At 36.2% G+C, this 15,947-nt stretch overlaps 1 protein-coding gene across 8 annotated transcripts in view; it reads right to left on the reverse strand.

Moving 5' to 3' along the window:
* spri (Src homology 2 domain-containing protein sprint) overlaps positions 1 to 15,947 on the reverse strand; it is a 488,442-nt gene that overhangs the window by 255,597 nt on the left and 216,898 nt on the right. For 7 of the 8 annotated variants that reach the window (XM_090400600.1, XM_090400599.1, XM_090400601.1 and 4 more), the window contains one exon: positions 7,518 to 7,645. In XM_090400600.1, the coding sequence (XP_090256726.1) occupies positions 7,518 to 7,645 (128 nt within the window). Of the gene's footprint in view, positions 1 to 7,517; positions 7,646 to 15,947 lie in introns of those variants that run through there. The other variant, XM_090400607.1, reaches the window with a different exon arrangement.

Here is a 15,947-nt window from a genome sequence, read left to right on the forward strand (position 1 = left end):
ACATCAAAAATTGCATCATTACTAACTTCCTATCTACAATTTTCCTCCAAATCAGTCTGTTACCTGTCAAAACTCCAACATTATCAGATCTTATATTTCTATCTTCCAAGGCATTTTTTCTGTATCAATCCACCTATATCTTGGTCTTCCTCTGGGTCTTTTCCTGCTAACCTGGCAGAGAACATTTGTTTTGCTAATCTTTCCTCTACCATTCTGTTTAAGTGACCATACTACCTGAGATTAGCTCTTCTAATGCATTCCTGGATGCTGACAAGTTCAAGTTCTATCCTAATATCCTCATTTTTAATATGATATTGCCATTAATGCTATCTGTTCATGCTCCTAATATTTTTCAGGACTCTCATATCTGTGGTCTCTAGTTTTTGATCAAATGTTTTACTTCTGACCTAGCACTCAGATCCATAAGTTAAAATTGGCTTGAACACTATCTTGTATACAGCTAATTTCTCTCTTATTCCATATAAATTTATTCAGTTGACTTCCTATAATACCAGCTTTGTTAATTCTGTTGTCAATTTCCGTATTTAATTTACCATCTTCACTAAAAATCGTGCCTAAGAAGCTGAAATATATCAGCTATGGGTTCTCCATTCACAATGCAGCTGATATTTTTAATTTCTTTTTGCTGACCTTCAAACCATATTTACTACAACAGTTATTGAATTTAGTCAGGGAATCTTGCAGGCTTGTGGCAGATATTTTAGGCGATGTTTTTCAGCCATAATTCGCCAAGAAATTTAGAGAAAATTTAACGTTAGAAATTTATCACCGTTCACAACTGCGACAAAAATTGGCAAGTTTAAACAAACAGGACACAGTTGTGATCGTCGATGACAGCGCATGCGCATCCCCTAAACTCTACGTCAGTGTTTCTCAAAGTGTGGTACGCGTACCCACGGGGGGGTACGTGAAAGGTCTTCAGGGAGTCCGTGGCAATTTTCAGCTATGCATCATTAACACATAGAATAAAATTCAATGTATCCGTGAAGTTCGAGATTGTAAAATGTTCCTATTGTATCACTGAATAAGGTACAGAGACATCTGCAGGCTGTGCAATGTGAACAAACTATGCAATTAGAGACAACTGGGATAAAAACTGCACTAACTAATGAATCGCACGTCCCCCTCCCACAGAAAATGCTGTTTGACTCAAGCAAAACCATATGTTGCCGGTGCAGCATATGGTTTTATTTGAGTGAACGTGTTAAAATGAAGAATTATATAGTGAATGTGTTTCATATATTATTATGTAAGGAATTCGGTTGAAGATAATTAGCATTTCAACTCAACTGTCGGCTTGTCTTTGTCATTTAGTAGCACGATCTTTTGTTAATACCGAACCAATCATATGAACGCGGATGTCTGAAGTTTGAGAAACACTGCTCTACATAACTGGAATGCTCTCACACACAAGGAAGCAATAAAGAAATCACGTAACTCGGAACAGAGAAAATTTCAAGAAATGAAAATAATAAAAAACTGAGTATCGGCGTATAAGACGTACCCTGTTTTTCAGACCTATTTTCAAAGAAAAAAGTGTGTCTTATACGCTGGCAAATACAGTAATTATCATTATTATACGACACCTTCAAAGAGTCCAAATCAACTGAAATTTTGTTTATTTTATTTTTTATATACTGATCCTATACATGAGAGGTTGAAGGACCTCTATGCACCTGTGTGCAGCGTCTTCTGGGATGCAAGTGAGGAGTGAGAAGTTTGACTTTTTTTTTTTTAAGAGATGCAGGTCATAGCTGTTTGGAAATACTTTTGGAAGAAGAAAGCAGGTTTGAATGATAGAATGATGGCTGCCAGTTCAGGATCAATGACAGCTGAAGTATCTGTAGAACAGACAAAGTTACGCACCACATCTGCAAGACAGAGATTGAAGGGAATCTGTAAGAGATGATAGTCTGATCTAGGGGTTCTCAACCTGTGGTACATGTATCCCTTGGGAATATGTGATAAATTTTTCGGGGATATTTTTTGAGCCATGAGAGCTCAAATGTCACTAGATCTAGTAACAAAGTCACTAAGTTGGCAACACTGCTGCTGATTAATTTCTGAGAACTAAGTGACAGATTACCCACCAAAATGTTTATAATTTTATAAGATCTGTTAAATTGTTTGCGTCACTAAGTGTTTATCAATATATGTAATTTATAAATACAAAATTTAATGTGTGTGTTTTATTCCCATTGTTATACTATAACTATAGTTTTATCTATCTTTTATCTATCTTATTTATCTTATTTATCTATCTTTTTATCTATCTATCCAGTTATATACACATTTCCATGGGATATGTGAAGCATAAAAAGTTGAGAACCACTGGTCTAGTCTATGAGCTGGCCTGGATGACCATGTTGATAGCACCTGTGCTTAAGTCCCACCTTAAGCCTTATCAGGCTTGTCTTTATTGTAAAAATAAAAATCGATTGCACTCCTCTGGACAGCATCAAGAATTTTTTTTTTTTTTAGAGAAGATTTAGGTGTTCCACTCCAAACATGTAAGCAGTATTCTAAACATAGGGGAGATTTGTATATTGTTAGGAATTGGTTGGCTGTAAAACAGCATCTTGAATGAAAGAGAATGCCTAGTTTTTTTTGATGCTGACGAAGCTATTGTTGAGATATGTTTGTGCCAGGAGAGGCTGGAAGTGAATGTTAGTCCAAGCAGAGAGATCTGATCTTATTTGACGATTTATGTATTACTGAGGGTAAGGGAATGTAAGCTAAGATTTTTTTTGTGAGAGAAGAGTCAAGACTGTTTTGGTAGCACTAAACATAACCAGAATTAACCTCCCCCCCCCATTAAAGGATAGTATGAAGATCAGTATTTAAGGCACTAGTTATGGATGATCTTGATGCTTGGGGATATCTGTACCCTGAGTGGCTTGTCAAATGAGTACGATGAATGAAGAATACTATCTTCTGCAAAGCTATGTATAGGGTTAGTGGCGATTAAGAGTAGGTCATTTATGTAAATGAAAAAGAGGATAGGTGATAGGACACAGCCTTGAGGTACTCCAATACTGGTGGTGAAGCTCAAAGAAAGGAAGCCATCAACCATGACAAACAGTGAATGACCAGAGAGGAAATAAGCAACCCAGTTACAGAGTGGCGGCTGGACCAAAGAATGGCAGTTAAGCAGGCCTTGATGCCAGATAATCTCCAAATCAAAATGAAGCTTTTCATTGCATATGTCCAGTGGTAGGTAATGTAAGCTAAGAGGTCAGCAGTAGATCTTGAATGCCATAATCCACATTGGTGATCGCTAATTAATTGATAGGCCTCCTAGGTAGTGGAGAAGATGGCTACTGATGACTGTCTCCATTATTTTGGAGAGAACTATTTTGGAGGTGATTGCAATTGTTCAGTAGACTTTTATTTCCCTTTTTTTGGAGTAGGCCAGATATGAGATCGCTTCCACACATTAGGATAAGTACCTGCTATGTATAATAGATTGTAGAGCATGGGTGTTAGCTCTACAGCACAATGAGAGCACATGGAGACATGCCATCAGGACTAGGTGGCTTTTTTTGTGTCCAAGCTATTTAGTAATTTTTTGATGTCTTTTTTGTCGAAAAACTACAGGAGGCACATGTTGCTTGGATTCCAGTATGGCAGGTGTGATTTCTTTTGGTCATCTATGCAGGAGTTTGAATAAAAGGATGCTAGGAGGTCAGCTTTATTTGACCTCCTAGCAACCTGAGTGAAGTAATAACAGTGGTGCCATCAGGATGAGAGAGTGAGAAGTGGAAATGCAGATGAGCAGAAGTTGCATCCTACAGCCTTTATGAAATCAGATTTGGATTTACTGATGACTGCCTTGCATTTGTTGCATGCTTTGGTATAGGCAAAGTATGAAACCCGGAGTTCTTGATGTAAGCCACCTGCAGTAAACTGAATTTTTTTGCTTTAACTGTTCTGATACACTTTCTGTTGAAGTGCTTGAAAAGTAGGCAAGGATTCCAAGTCCAATGAGGAATGAAGGTTTTTATGCCGGTAAGGATAATTCTTGTGACTCACTCAAAACAAGTGTTAGGGTTGGATAAGCTGAAGCAATAGTCTGACCATGAAAAGGGAGAGTAGAAGTTCTGGAAGTCATCCCATTTGGTGCCTTTGAAGTGCCAGAGGATGAGAGGCAGGAGTAGCATGAGAAAGAGCATTCTGCAAAAAAAGAGGGGGACTTGTACAAGATTGTGTTCTGAGTTGCTGAGAGGAGAGGTGACACCTATGGAGTATTTGGAAGGCAAACTAGTAAAAAGAGATCCACAGTATTAGGTGAGTAAATGGGTTGTCAGGAATTCATGTAGGTAGATGAACGATTCATGATAGGTCATTACTTACAGCAAATATTTTAAGCCTCTTATCCAGCTTGGTTCAGTGAGGAAGCTATTGTTGAGATCTGTTTGTGCCAGGAGAGGTGGGAGGGAATGTTAGTCCAAGCAGAGAGATCTGATCTTATTTGGTGATTTATGTATTACTGAGGGTAAGGGAATGTAAGCTAAGATTTTTTGGAGAAGAGGAACCTAATTGGAATTATAGATGCTGAGGTTGCCTAGGAAGATGATCTCACTATCTGGATGACTTGATTGCAGATGGTAGAATTTCATGCTCAGGAATGCGATGAGATCCAGATAGCTGCTGGAGTTTGCAAAATGGTGAATGCAGCAAATGAATATTAATAGATGGGAAAGGAACACTTGAGCCAAAGGAGGTTGAAAGCAAAGGGTTCTAAATTAGCCTCTTTCTCTGGCATGCAATGTCAGATCATCCAAAAGCACAGGTGCCCCTTATGGCATAAGGAATTGTGTATTGGCCATTGGAGGTGGACAACAGACAAAAACTCAAATAGGATATAGATGCTATTTGAGTTTCTGTCAAGAGCAGGAGGTCTGTTCTAGATAAATAAGTGAGAGTGAATGTCAAATTCTTCATAAGAGCGATATGTTTTCTTATTTTTGTTGTCCACAATATGAAAAAAGATAATTACTTTAAGAAAACAAATTTATTCACATAACTAACACACACTATGCTTTGCTAACAGGTAAATGGAAAACATAAGTACCGCATGTTTACATAACTGTTATGACTACTACTAATGAGCAACTGGCATGTATGTACCTTTGTTAAATTCTGAATGAAAGGAATTATGTTATAATAGTGTTTCATTCAGGATTTAACATGATCTACCATTCCTTGAGCCAAATTTGCTCATCAGATAAATATCAAATTATTACTTACTGTTGTATATTCCATAATTATAAAATAATCATATATTCTAATAGTTGTTAGTTATTTATCTTGTGCTAATTTTTTGTAGAGTGTATATATCCTATGTAAACTGTGCACGGAAACTCTGAATTTAATCCCAGTTATGTCCATGGCTATGTCCATTGCCAAGGACATAGCCAGCATAACAGAAACTAAGTGCTGCGAGACATTATGAAGTTATCTGCCAGTGTACATTTTAGCACTAATTACTATGCTGTGTTAACGGAGAAATTTTGGCACAAATGGGAGAGAAGAGACATGTGCTGTTGATATAGAAAGGGAGAACGAAGCAGGAACTGGTGGAACCGAGTGGAAGAGACAAGGGAGCTCTCTGTTGTTTGACTTACCTTTTCTCGGGCTCTTGTTTGTATCCGGAATTCTATTTCCTCGTCCAGTAATAGTGAAGGACAAGAGGCATGACAAGGATTGCCAAAGAAACCTGAAGGATAGTCAATTTAGAACAAGGAGGCATATGTTCCCGAGCCAACCAAACTGCTACTAAAACCCAAGGTTCTTTCATACTAATGTGAGCTGAGAGAGAAAGCTATTAAGAAGCAAAGAAGTGTTTTCGAGAACCAGTGATAATAGGCAAAGTATACCAATTGTTCCGGTAAGGAAACCCTTTATGTTTTTGTGAATATACTAAAAAGGAAGCGTATATTGCCATAATAACAGTTCGAGTCTGAACGTATGATTTCGTGAAGCCCTGTTCCAAGAGAACATGATATAAGTTAAGGACTGATTTACTAAGAATTACAGTAATAGACTGATAGGACTTTAGAATTCCTTGGTGTATATTTAGTGAAGTGTGCTTTATATATCCTGAACAGCTAAACAGAGTCAACATTTGAAGAACATTAAATAGATAACCTTGTCTAAAAGGAAATTTGTGCTTAGAAGCTTTTTAACAACAAGAAGGGTAGAAATCTATATGTAAACAAAATCAAACCATGCTCAGTGTACTCTACAGTGAAGTTATTATTGTCTCAATAAGAACTTATTTATTTCATGATCATATTACTTATGTTTAGAATTTCTTTGATTAATGTAATTTCATGTGTTAATGTATTAAATGTTTCCATTTGTTTTGAATCTTGTGCTTGCCTGATTTCATTTCATTTCATTGCACTGCTCATTTAATAGTTGGAATCTAAACGGGAACCCTATTTAATGAGAAAGTAATATAAGACTAGAGAACCATGACTGCTATATAATTGAAGGATAAATGTCTAAGGAGAGTTTCGATCTGAATTAGATTATATAACATTGTGCTTGCTGATGATTGATTGATTCCACAGTATTGTCCATACAAATGTGAACACAGAGTGGCGCAGTTAAAAATAAATTTTCTTTGTGTTCAAAAGTGGAGTCAGTCAACAGCCAGAACATACAACGGAGAAGAAAGACATCACAACACCTTGTCATGTTCATTAACAATGAATACTGGGAGCGGAATAGGACTACTATAACGTAGGTTATATAAGTTGCAAATTCATCAAGTGGAGTTTTCAAGTAAATTTACTTCTAAGAATAGATGTACTTTTGGTAATGTTATTAGAACGTGAGCACTATCTTACTTTGAATTCTACTACACACTTTTTAGCAAAGTGCGCTCTTGATAACTACTGTCTTAAGAGGAATAAACGAATATATTCTTGGTGACTGAACTAAAAATCTTTACCCAATTGATGTCATGGACACCACTGCAGTATATCACATGTTCTGAAAAAAAGTATATATATATATGTATACTTCTTATACATAATGAGAAGTATAATATACTTTAAGAATCTAAATATACACACATATACATTTCTTATATTCTAGAATACTAGAAGTCATATATATATGACTTCTAGTAATCAATGATTCAATGAGTCTACATTCACAACACACACACTCAGGCAATGTGTCTGCATTGTGTTGTAGAATGTAATGTAAGTACATATGTGTATACTTCTTATATTCTAGAATACTAGAAGTCATATATGTGTGACTTATAGTATTAACAAACAAACTAGTACAAACAAATGTGAAATATATTAATATAAAGATTTGCAGTATCAAATAAATTTAAAATGTTCAATTTTATTATTTACAGAAAAACGTTGACTGCATCTTTCTTGAAAGTCATGTATATATCTTATTAATGAATCAGCTACTATGAATATATCAGTTAATGATGTTTAGAATTTGCTAATTGCAATTTAACATACCCAGCAAAGGCGTCTTCCACTGTGAAGTCATCGGTGAGTCCATATTCTTCTCTAAGTGGAGATGGAATGGAGTCAGGAAATAGATCCTGGAGCATAAGATCCAAATCATGGGCAACACCACTGATCAGCTGCAAATTTGAATAATACTTATTAAAACAAAACTCACAAGATCAGAATTATTATTATTATTAAGGGGGAACTGCTGGTAGTCAGGGACTCATAAAGAGCAACCACATACTACCTGCATACTACCAGCTGTCATACCTTTTTTTTGAATTCATTCACACTACTTGCACACACAACATACAATGGTAATGCATTCCAACCACTCTAGCTCTCGCCCACTTTTTGATGGAATTCATTTCAACTTTCAAGGATGCTCTCTAGTCCTTTCTCCTCACCTCTCCCATAAAATGAAAAATTCCATCTATTGTTATCCTGAATAACCCTTTCAAGATAACAATAGGATAACCCTGTCTGCTAGTGTCTGCAGTCTACAAATTCTCAATCTGTCTTGATAATCTGTATTCCACAAAACCTGATATTTTTAGCACTCCTTTGCATGTTCTCTCTCCCCACTGTATCAGTTTAGAAATCACCACAGAAACCAGGTGACCAGATCTGTGTGCAATAGTCCAAGTGAGGTCTAATCAAGGCCTTACAAAGAGGTCAAATAACTTTTTATCTTTAAATGTCAAGGTTTGTTTCAGCATTTCAATTATCCTATGGGTTCAAGGACCATATAGCAAATATTTGCAATATTTGCTATATGGTCCTTGAACTTCAATTTTATGTCTACTAAAACTTCAAGATACCTAGATTGAACAGTTTCTTCTAGCATCTGACCAATATATTATGACACCGAATATCTAATCACACAAAAGTGCATAACTTGACATTTACGAGGGTGGTCTGAAATGTTCTTGGCCTCGACCATAGATGGCAACACCATCGGCAAGATTTTTATTTTCTAAGTTGTACATCTCAAATTGCAAGTTTCATTCTATCAAGTAGTTTTTTTTTTTTTTTATATAGCTGTCTGAAGCAAAAGTGTGTATCCCTTGAATGAATAAAATTGAGTATCATATCATGCACTTATAAAATTCCTTGTAAAAGAAGGTTTAACACACCAAAACAAATTCCTTCGAAGTTCATAAAAGTTTATGAGCACTCTTCTCTTTCATTTTCGACAATTAAGAAATGGGCCGTCAAGTTTAAATGTGCCGTTTCAGCAATGAAGATGATCCACGTGAAGGACGTCCAAAAAGTGTAACAACACCAGAAATCATTGATCAAGTGCACAACATGGTGTTGGATGACTGGCAAGTCAAAGTGCATGAAATTGCTGAGACTACAGGCATTCCAAAAGAACATGTAGGATATATTTTGCATGAAAAATAGCAAACAAAAAAGCTTTGTGCAAGATAGGATCTGCGCTTGCTCACAGCAGATCAAAAACTTACTCGCATGAAAATATCTGAACAGTGCTTGGAGCAGTTTAACAAGAATAAAACTGATTTTGCACATTGATTTATTACTATGGATGAGACTTGGATTCACCATTACACACCAGAATCCAAACAGCAGTCAAAACATTTTGGACAGAAGTCAGTTGTTAAGTGCTAAAAAAAGATCAGTTCCATCACCAGGAAAGGTCATGGTATTGGTGTTTTGAGATGCTAAAGGCATTTTGATTATTAATTATCTTGAAAAGGATAAAACAATAACCGGGGAATATTATTCTGATCTTTTAACCAGACTAGACAAAAAAAATTGTGAGAAAAGACCCGGTTTGCAGAAATAAAATCATTACTATGGATGAAAGTTCTTTCATCAGAACAATGCAGGTGCATTGTTCTTTTGCCACAATGGTGTTTTGCCAATGGGAAAATTATGGGATCTGCACTATGAATTGTTAGAACATCCACCCTATTCTCCAGATTTGGTTCCCTCTGACTCCTGTCTCTTTCAAAACTAAAAATCTTCCTCACTGGTCAGCATTTTTCTTTGAATCAACACGCGATGGCAGCTGTTGAGGGGTATTTTGCAGATCTTACTGAGAACCACTACACGGACGGGATAATGGCACTGGAGCATCGCTAGAATAAATGTATTAGTCTTAAGGGAGATTATGTAAAAATAATTTTGAAATTATAAATTTGTTTTTTCATTGTTTGGCTGAGAACTTTTCAGACCACCCCTCGTACAAACACTGATAGACATTTTCACCTGCCCACAATTCCTATTCCAGCATATTCAAATCATTCTGCAAGTTTGTCGACCAGCTGCATTCTTGATTACCCTGTCTATCTTGGTATCATCAGCAAAGAACTGTAGTTTGCCTGTCAAATCCTTCCCAATGTCATTAATATATACATTAAATAACAATGGACTAGGGGCTGATTTTGATAGCTATCAGTCAGCTATCCATTTATTCACAACAATATTTTATAATCCAATCCCATATTCTCCAATTTATGCACTGTCTTCCATACTGAAATCTGTCAAAAGCCTTAGAAAAATCCAAAAGTATTATGTGTATCCTGTCCCCTTGTCTAACTCATTGGTAACATTATCATAGAATGTGAGCAAGTTGCTCAAACATGACCACTTCTATAAGTAAACCCATGCTGTTCATTATGAAGTAGAGATTCTCTGTCAACTCATTTCTGAATGCAAGCATATATGACATTAATACTATACTATATATTATCATCATCAAATTCCTGCCATGTACCCTCAAGAGGTGTACAGGATATGATAGTACTACATGAAAAAAAATTACATCATTATTAATTTCCTATCTACAATTTTCCTCCAAATCAGTCTGTTACTTGTCAACACTCCAATATTATCAGATCTTATATTTCTATCGTCTAAAGCACTTTGTACCGTATCAATCCACCTATATCTTGGTGTTCCTCTCGGTCGTTTTCCTGCCAACCTGGCAGAGAACACTTGTTTTGCTAATCTTTCCTCACCCATTCTGTTTAAGTGACTATACCACCTGAGATTAGCTCTGCTAACACATTCCTGGATGTGTTAGCAATGCATCCAGCATCCTGGATGCAATGGATGCAATCCAGCATCCTGGATGCAAATTAAACACATTCCTGGATGCTGACAATGTCAAGTTCTTTCCTAATATCCTCGTTTTTAATATGATACTGCCATTGATGCCATCTGTTCATGCCTATAATCTTTCTCAGGACTCTCATATCTGAAGTCTCTAGTCTTTGGTCAAGTGTTTTACTTCTGACCCAGATCCATAAGTTAAAACTGGTTTGAACACTGTCTTGTATACAGCTAATTTAGTGTTCAGACTAATTTCTCTCTTATTCCATATGAATTTATTCAGTTGACTTCCCACCATACCAGCTTTGCTGATTTTGTTGTCTATTTCTATATTTAATTTACCATCTTCAGTAAAAATCGTGCCTAAATAGCTGAAATGTTTTACTTGTTCCACAGGTTCTCCAGTCACAACACAGTTAACATCTTCAATGATTCTGCCTATTTTCATTGTCTTTGTCTTTTTATTGCTGACCTTCATACCATATCTATTACAAGAGCTATTCAATTTAGTCAGAGAATCTTGCAGACTTGTAGCGGATTTATTTAGAAGTATGACATCATCCGCATAAAGCAAAGAGCTGACATTAACATCTCCAATTTTGATATCATGTTTAATACCACTTTCCTTCGTAATGTGATCCATATAGATAATGAATAACAGAGGGGATAATGTACATCCTTGTCTCATACCAGATTTAATATGAAACCATCTTCCTGTACTTCCTTCAATTCTAACTGCTGACTTACAACTCAAATAAAGACTAAGTATTGCTTGATATAATTCCCCACTGACACCATATAACTGTAGCGTATTGAATAGCTTCTCTCTTGGCACCTTGTCATATGCCTTTTCCAGATCGACAAAACTTAAATACAGATCTTTGTTATATTCCCATGCTTTCTCGACTATTTGTCGTAAAGTGAAGATCTGATCCTGACAGCCTCTATTTGGCCTGAATCCAGCTTGTTCTTCACCAAGCTTTTCTTCCACAATTCTTCTCAACCGTTTCTCAAGTATACTTGCATAGATCTTGCCAGGAACACTCAGTAGGGAAATACCTCTGTAATTCTCACATGCAGTTTTATTTCCCTTTTTATATATGGGTACTATGAGAGCTCTACTCCAATCATCGGGAATTCGTCCCTCTGTCCAGGCTTTCTGAACTATGCAGTGCAGCCACTGAAAGACTCTTATACCACCATACTTCAGCATTTCTGGTCGAATATCATCTACTCCTGCTGCCTTTCCACATTTCAAGCCTTTGATGGCTTTTTCTACTTCAAGTCTGGATATGTATTCCTGACTGCATGCCTGGTCAGTGTTTTTTACCACTGTGCTGTCATCACTGCTTGTTTCATTTAGCAGTTTTTCAAAGTAATTACTCCATACTTCATATCTTTTATTCCAGTTTTCATGTCACCTGTATCATCTCTAATTCCTTTTATAGCACTCTTTCCTCCATTCTTAAGCTTCTTCAACAACCTCCAGAATATTTTGCCACCTTCTTGATATTTATTTTCTATATTCTTGCCAAAGTCCTCCCATGACTTTTGTTTAGCTAGTTTTACAGTGTTTAGCATTCTTGTATTTGTCTCTGTATTCTCTAAGAGCACAAACTGACTTATTTGACAGGAACTTTTGGTATGCTTTCTTCTTTTCCTTCACTGCCTCTTTAACCTCCTGTGTCCACCAGGGAGTTCTGATTTTTTTATCCTTACAAACAACCTCACCACATGCCTCTCTGGCAGAATCAATCAATGTTTTCTTCAGAGTTTGCCACTGAATCTCCAAGGTTTGATTCCTGTTCTCAAACTCTTTCATTTTTCCTTCAATAATCTTTGTGTATTTTAGTCTACAGCTCATATCTGAGAGCTGCTCAACTTTTATTCGCTTTAAAACTTTCTTACATGTTATTCTTTTCAATATGAAATTCAATTTTATCCTGCTCAAGACTAAATAGTGATCACTTCCAATTTCAAATCCTCTGTACACTCTGGTGTCCTGCACCAGGGAGAAAACATCACTATCAACAATAACATAGTCAATGAGATTTTTCTTATTCCTTGCCTCTTCTCTCCATGTGAATTTGTGCACATTTTTATGTTGGAACATGGTGTTAATAATAACCAGTCCATGTCCTGAGCAGAAATCCAACAGATATTTGCCATTATTATTAGCTTTGCTCTTTTCTCCAAATTTTCCCAAAATATTTTTGTATGTCTCGCAATCATTTCCTACTCTGCTATTTAGATCTCCAACAAGGACCAACTTTTCATTTTTCATTGTGTCAGTTGCTTTTTCTAAAGCCTCAAAAAATTCCTCCACTTCTACCTTAGTAGAACCTTCTGTGGGACCATAGGCACAAATAAGTCTCATTGTCCAGTTCCCCATTCTCATATTTGCCCACATTACTCTACTTGAGACTGACTGCCATTCAAGAAGATTAGCCTCGTATTTTGTGTTGAAAACTATGGCTACTCCTTCTTTTCCTTGATTGTCATTGCCTGAATATAGCATTTTGTATTTATTGCTCAGAAAGATCTCACCAGTTTTGGTCTTTTTTGTTTCAGTCACCCCTATTATGTCGATCTGGTACTTATCTAATTCCTCAGCTAGCTCCATTTCTTTGCCATTCAGGCTTCTTACGTTGATAGTACCGATCTTTAACTCTGGTGATGTTGAGTTGGGGTTTATTTTCAGATTTGTTCCAGTAGCTGACTTTTCACTGTTCGCCCTGGTTCCCTGGCGAAAACAACGGGGGCCTTGTTTAACCGGGCGACGCCCCAGCCGGCATGAAATTTTGTCATCTTGTACCATCATTCTATATTTTGGTTTAACCAATAAGAATACAATTTGGTCGGCTAAATCCCAAATTGCCAGCCCATCCTCGTCCGTTCAGTATCCAAGTAGATACCCAACAGGGTGCACCACGAGAAGGTGAGGATTGGACATTAGGTCAGAAGCCCTGGTCGGTTCTCTGCATTCCTTTAAAGGCTATGTGGAGGTCTCCTCTCAGTTATACAACTTTGACCCTTAAGCACCCCTACTATATATTATAAGAGAAATAATACATGATTTAAACAATGCAATTAAATTTTATTCAGCAGCAAATCAACAAACAGCTTTTATTTTTTTAAATAGAAATAGAGAATATTACGAATCATCCTTATTTTGCACCCAAATGTATAAAAATTTAGAAAACTTCTTTTAATTCATGCAATATGAATTTAATCAGAAAAATTAAGACTTTCCTCAATCATAAGCTAAAGAATTATTTTACAACAGGCAACATTACTAAAAACACAACTATCATATATGGTGTTTAGTAATCTTGTCTGATTACCAAAGAAAACAGAGTAATCAGACAAGAAAAGAAGAAATACTATTCACTGCAGAAAGCCTGGAGAGCCATATGAGAAATGGCTCTGGAAGTATTCTGTTTCCTAATTCTTTGCATTAATTTATATTACTCAGTCACAGAAAACTAAGAGATATATTAGATGTCAATAAAATATGGAACCACATAGCAGCTACATAATTAGGAAAAATGCAACTACCTGTTCAACCTTATTAGCTCTTGTAAAATGAAATAATGAAGTACAAAATGGAAAGAGGGACGAATTCCCAATGATTGGAGTAGAGCTCTCATAGTACCCATATATAAAAAGGGAAATAAAACTGAATGTGAGAATTACAGAGGTATTTCCCTACTAAATGTTCCTGGCAAGATCTATACAAGTATACTTGAGAAACAGTTGAGAAGAATTGTGGAAGAAAAGCTTGGTGAAGAACAAGCTGGATTCAGGCCAAATAGAGGCTGTCAGGATCAGATTTTTACTTTATGACAAATAGTTGAGAAAGCACGGGAATATAACAAAGATCTGTATTTAAGTTTTGTCGATTTGGAAAAGGCACATGACAAGGTGCCAAGAGAGAAGCTATCCAATAAGCTGCAGTTATATGGTGTCAATGGGGCATTATATCAAGCAATACTTAGTCTTTATTTGAGTTGTAAGTCAGCAGTTAGAATTGAAAGAAGTACAGGAAGATGGTTTCATGTTAAATCTGGTGTGAGACAAGATTGTACATTATCACCTCTGTTATTCATTATCTATATGGATCACATTATGAAGGAAAGTGGTATTAAACATGATATCAAAATTGGAGATGTTAATTTCAGCTCTTTGCTTTATGCAGATGATGTCATACTTCTAAATAAATCCGGTACAAGTCTGCAAGATTCCCTGACTAAACTGAATAACTTTTGTAATAGATATGGTATGAAGGTCAGCAATAAAAAGACAAAGACAATGAAAATAGGCAGAATCATTGAAAATGTCAACTGTGTTGTGAACGGAGAACCTGTGGAACAAGTAAAACATTTTAGCTACTTAGGCACGATTTTTACTGAAGATGGTAAATTAAATATAGAAATAGACAACAGAATCAGCAAAGCTGGTATGGTAAGAAGTCAATTGAATAAATTCATATGGAATAAGAGAAATCAGTCGGAACACTAAATTAGCTGTATACAAGACCTTGCAAACCAGTTTTAACTTATGGATCTGAGAGCTGGGTCAGAAGTAAAACACTTGACCAAAGACTAGAGACTTCAGATATGAGAGTCCTAAGAAAGATTATAGGTGTGAACAGATGGCATCAATGGCAATATCATATTAAAAACGAGGATATTAGGAAAGAACTTGACATTGTCAGCATCCAGGAATGCGTTAGCAGAGCTAATCTCAGGTGGTATGGTCACTTGAACAGAATGGGTGAGGAAAGATTAGCAAAGCAAGTGTTCTCTGCCAGGTTGGCAGCAAAATGACCCAGAGGAAGACCAAGATATAGGTGGATTGATACGGTACAAAGTGCCTTAATTGATAGAAATATACGATCTGATAATGTTGGAGTCTTGACAAGTAACAGACTGATTTGGAGGAAAATTGTAGATAGGAAGTTAGTAATGATGTAATTTTTTTCATGTAGTACTATCATATCCTGTACATCCCCTTGAGGGTACATGGCAGGAAATTGATGATGATTATGATGATGATATTTTAAAATACATAAATAAAAATCCTACAAACATTCTTAAATGGTGTAATCTTTAAATATATACACACATATTATCCCCACAGAGAAGCGGGATTAGAAAATGTATGTTAATGTAAGGGGGCAAGTAAGTAAGAAGTAATAATATTTCTTGAAGACATGAGGCCTGTAATCCTGAGTGAAAGAGTGAGGATAACTATTCCACAGGATCTATCTATCCCAATGGCTTTAACAGGCCTTTAAGGCCCACAACCTTCCAAGCATGCTTGGATTTCGTAACCGAAATACGAGGATAGAAT

Source organism: Typopeltis vanoorti, chromosome 11 (assembly GCF_054136105.1).
Source record: "Typopeltis vanoorti isolate ZY-2024b chromosome 11, IOZ_Tvanoo_1.0, whole genome shotgun sequence".
In the NCBI taxonomy this organism is placed as follows: domain Eukaryota; kingdom Metazoa; phylum Arthropoda; class Arachnida; order Uropygi; family Thelyphonidae; genus Typopeltis; species Typopeltis vanoorti.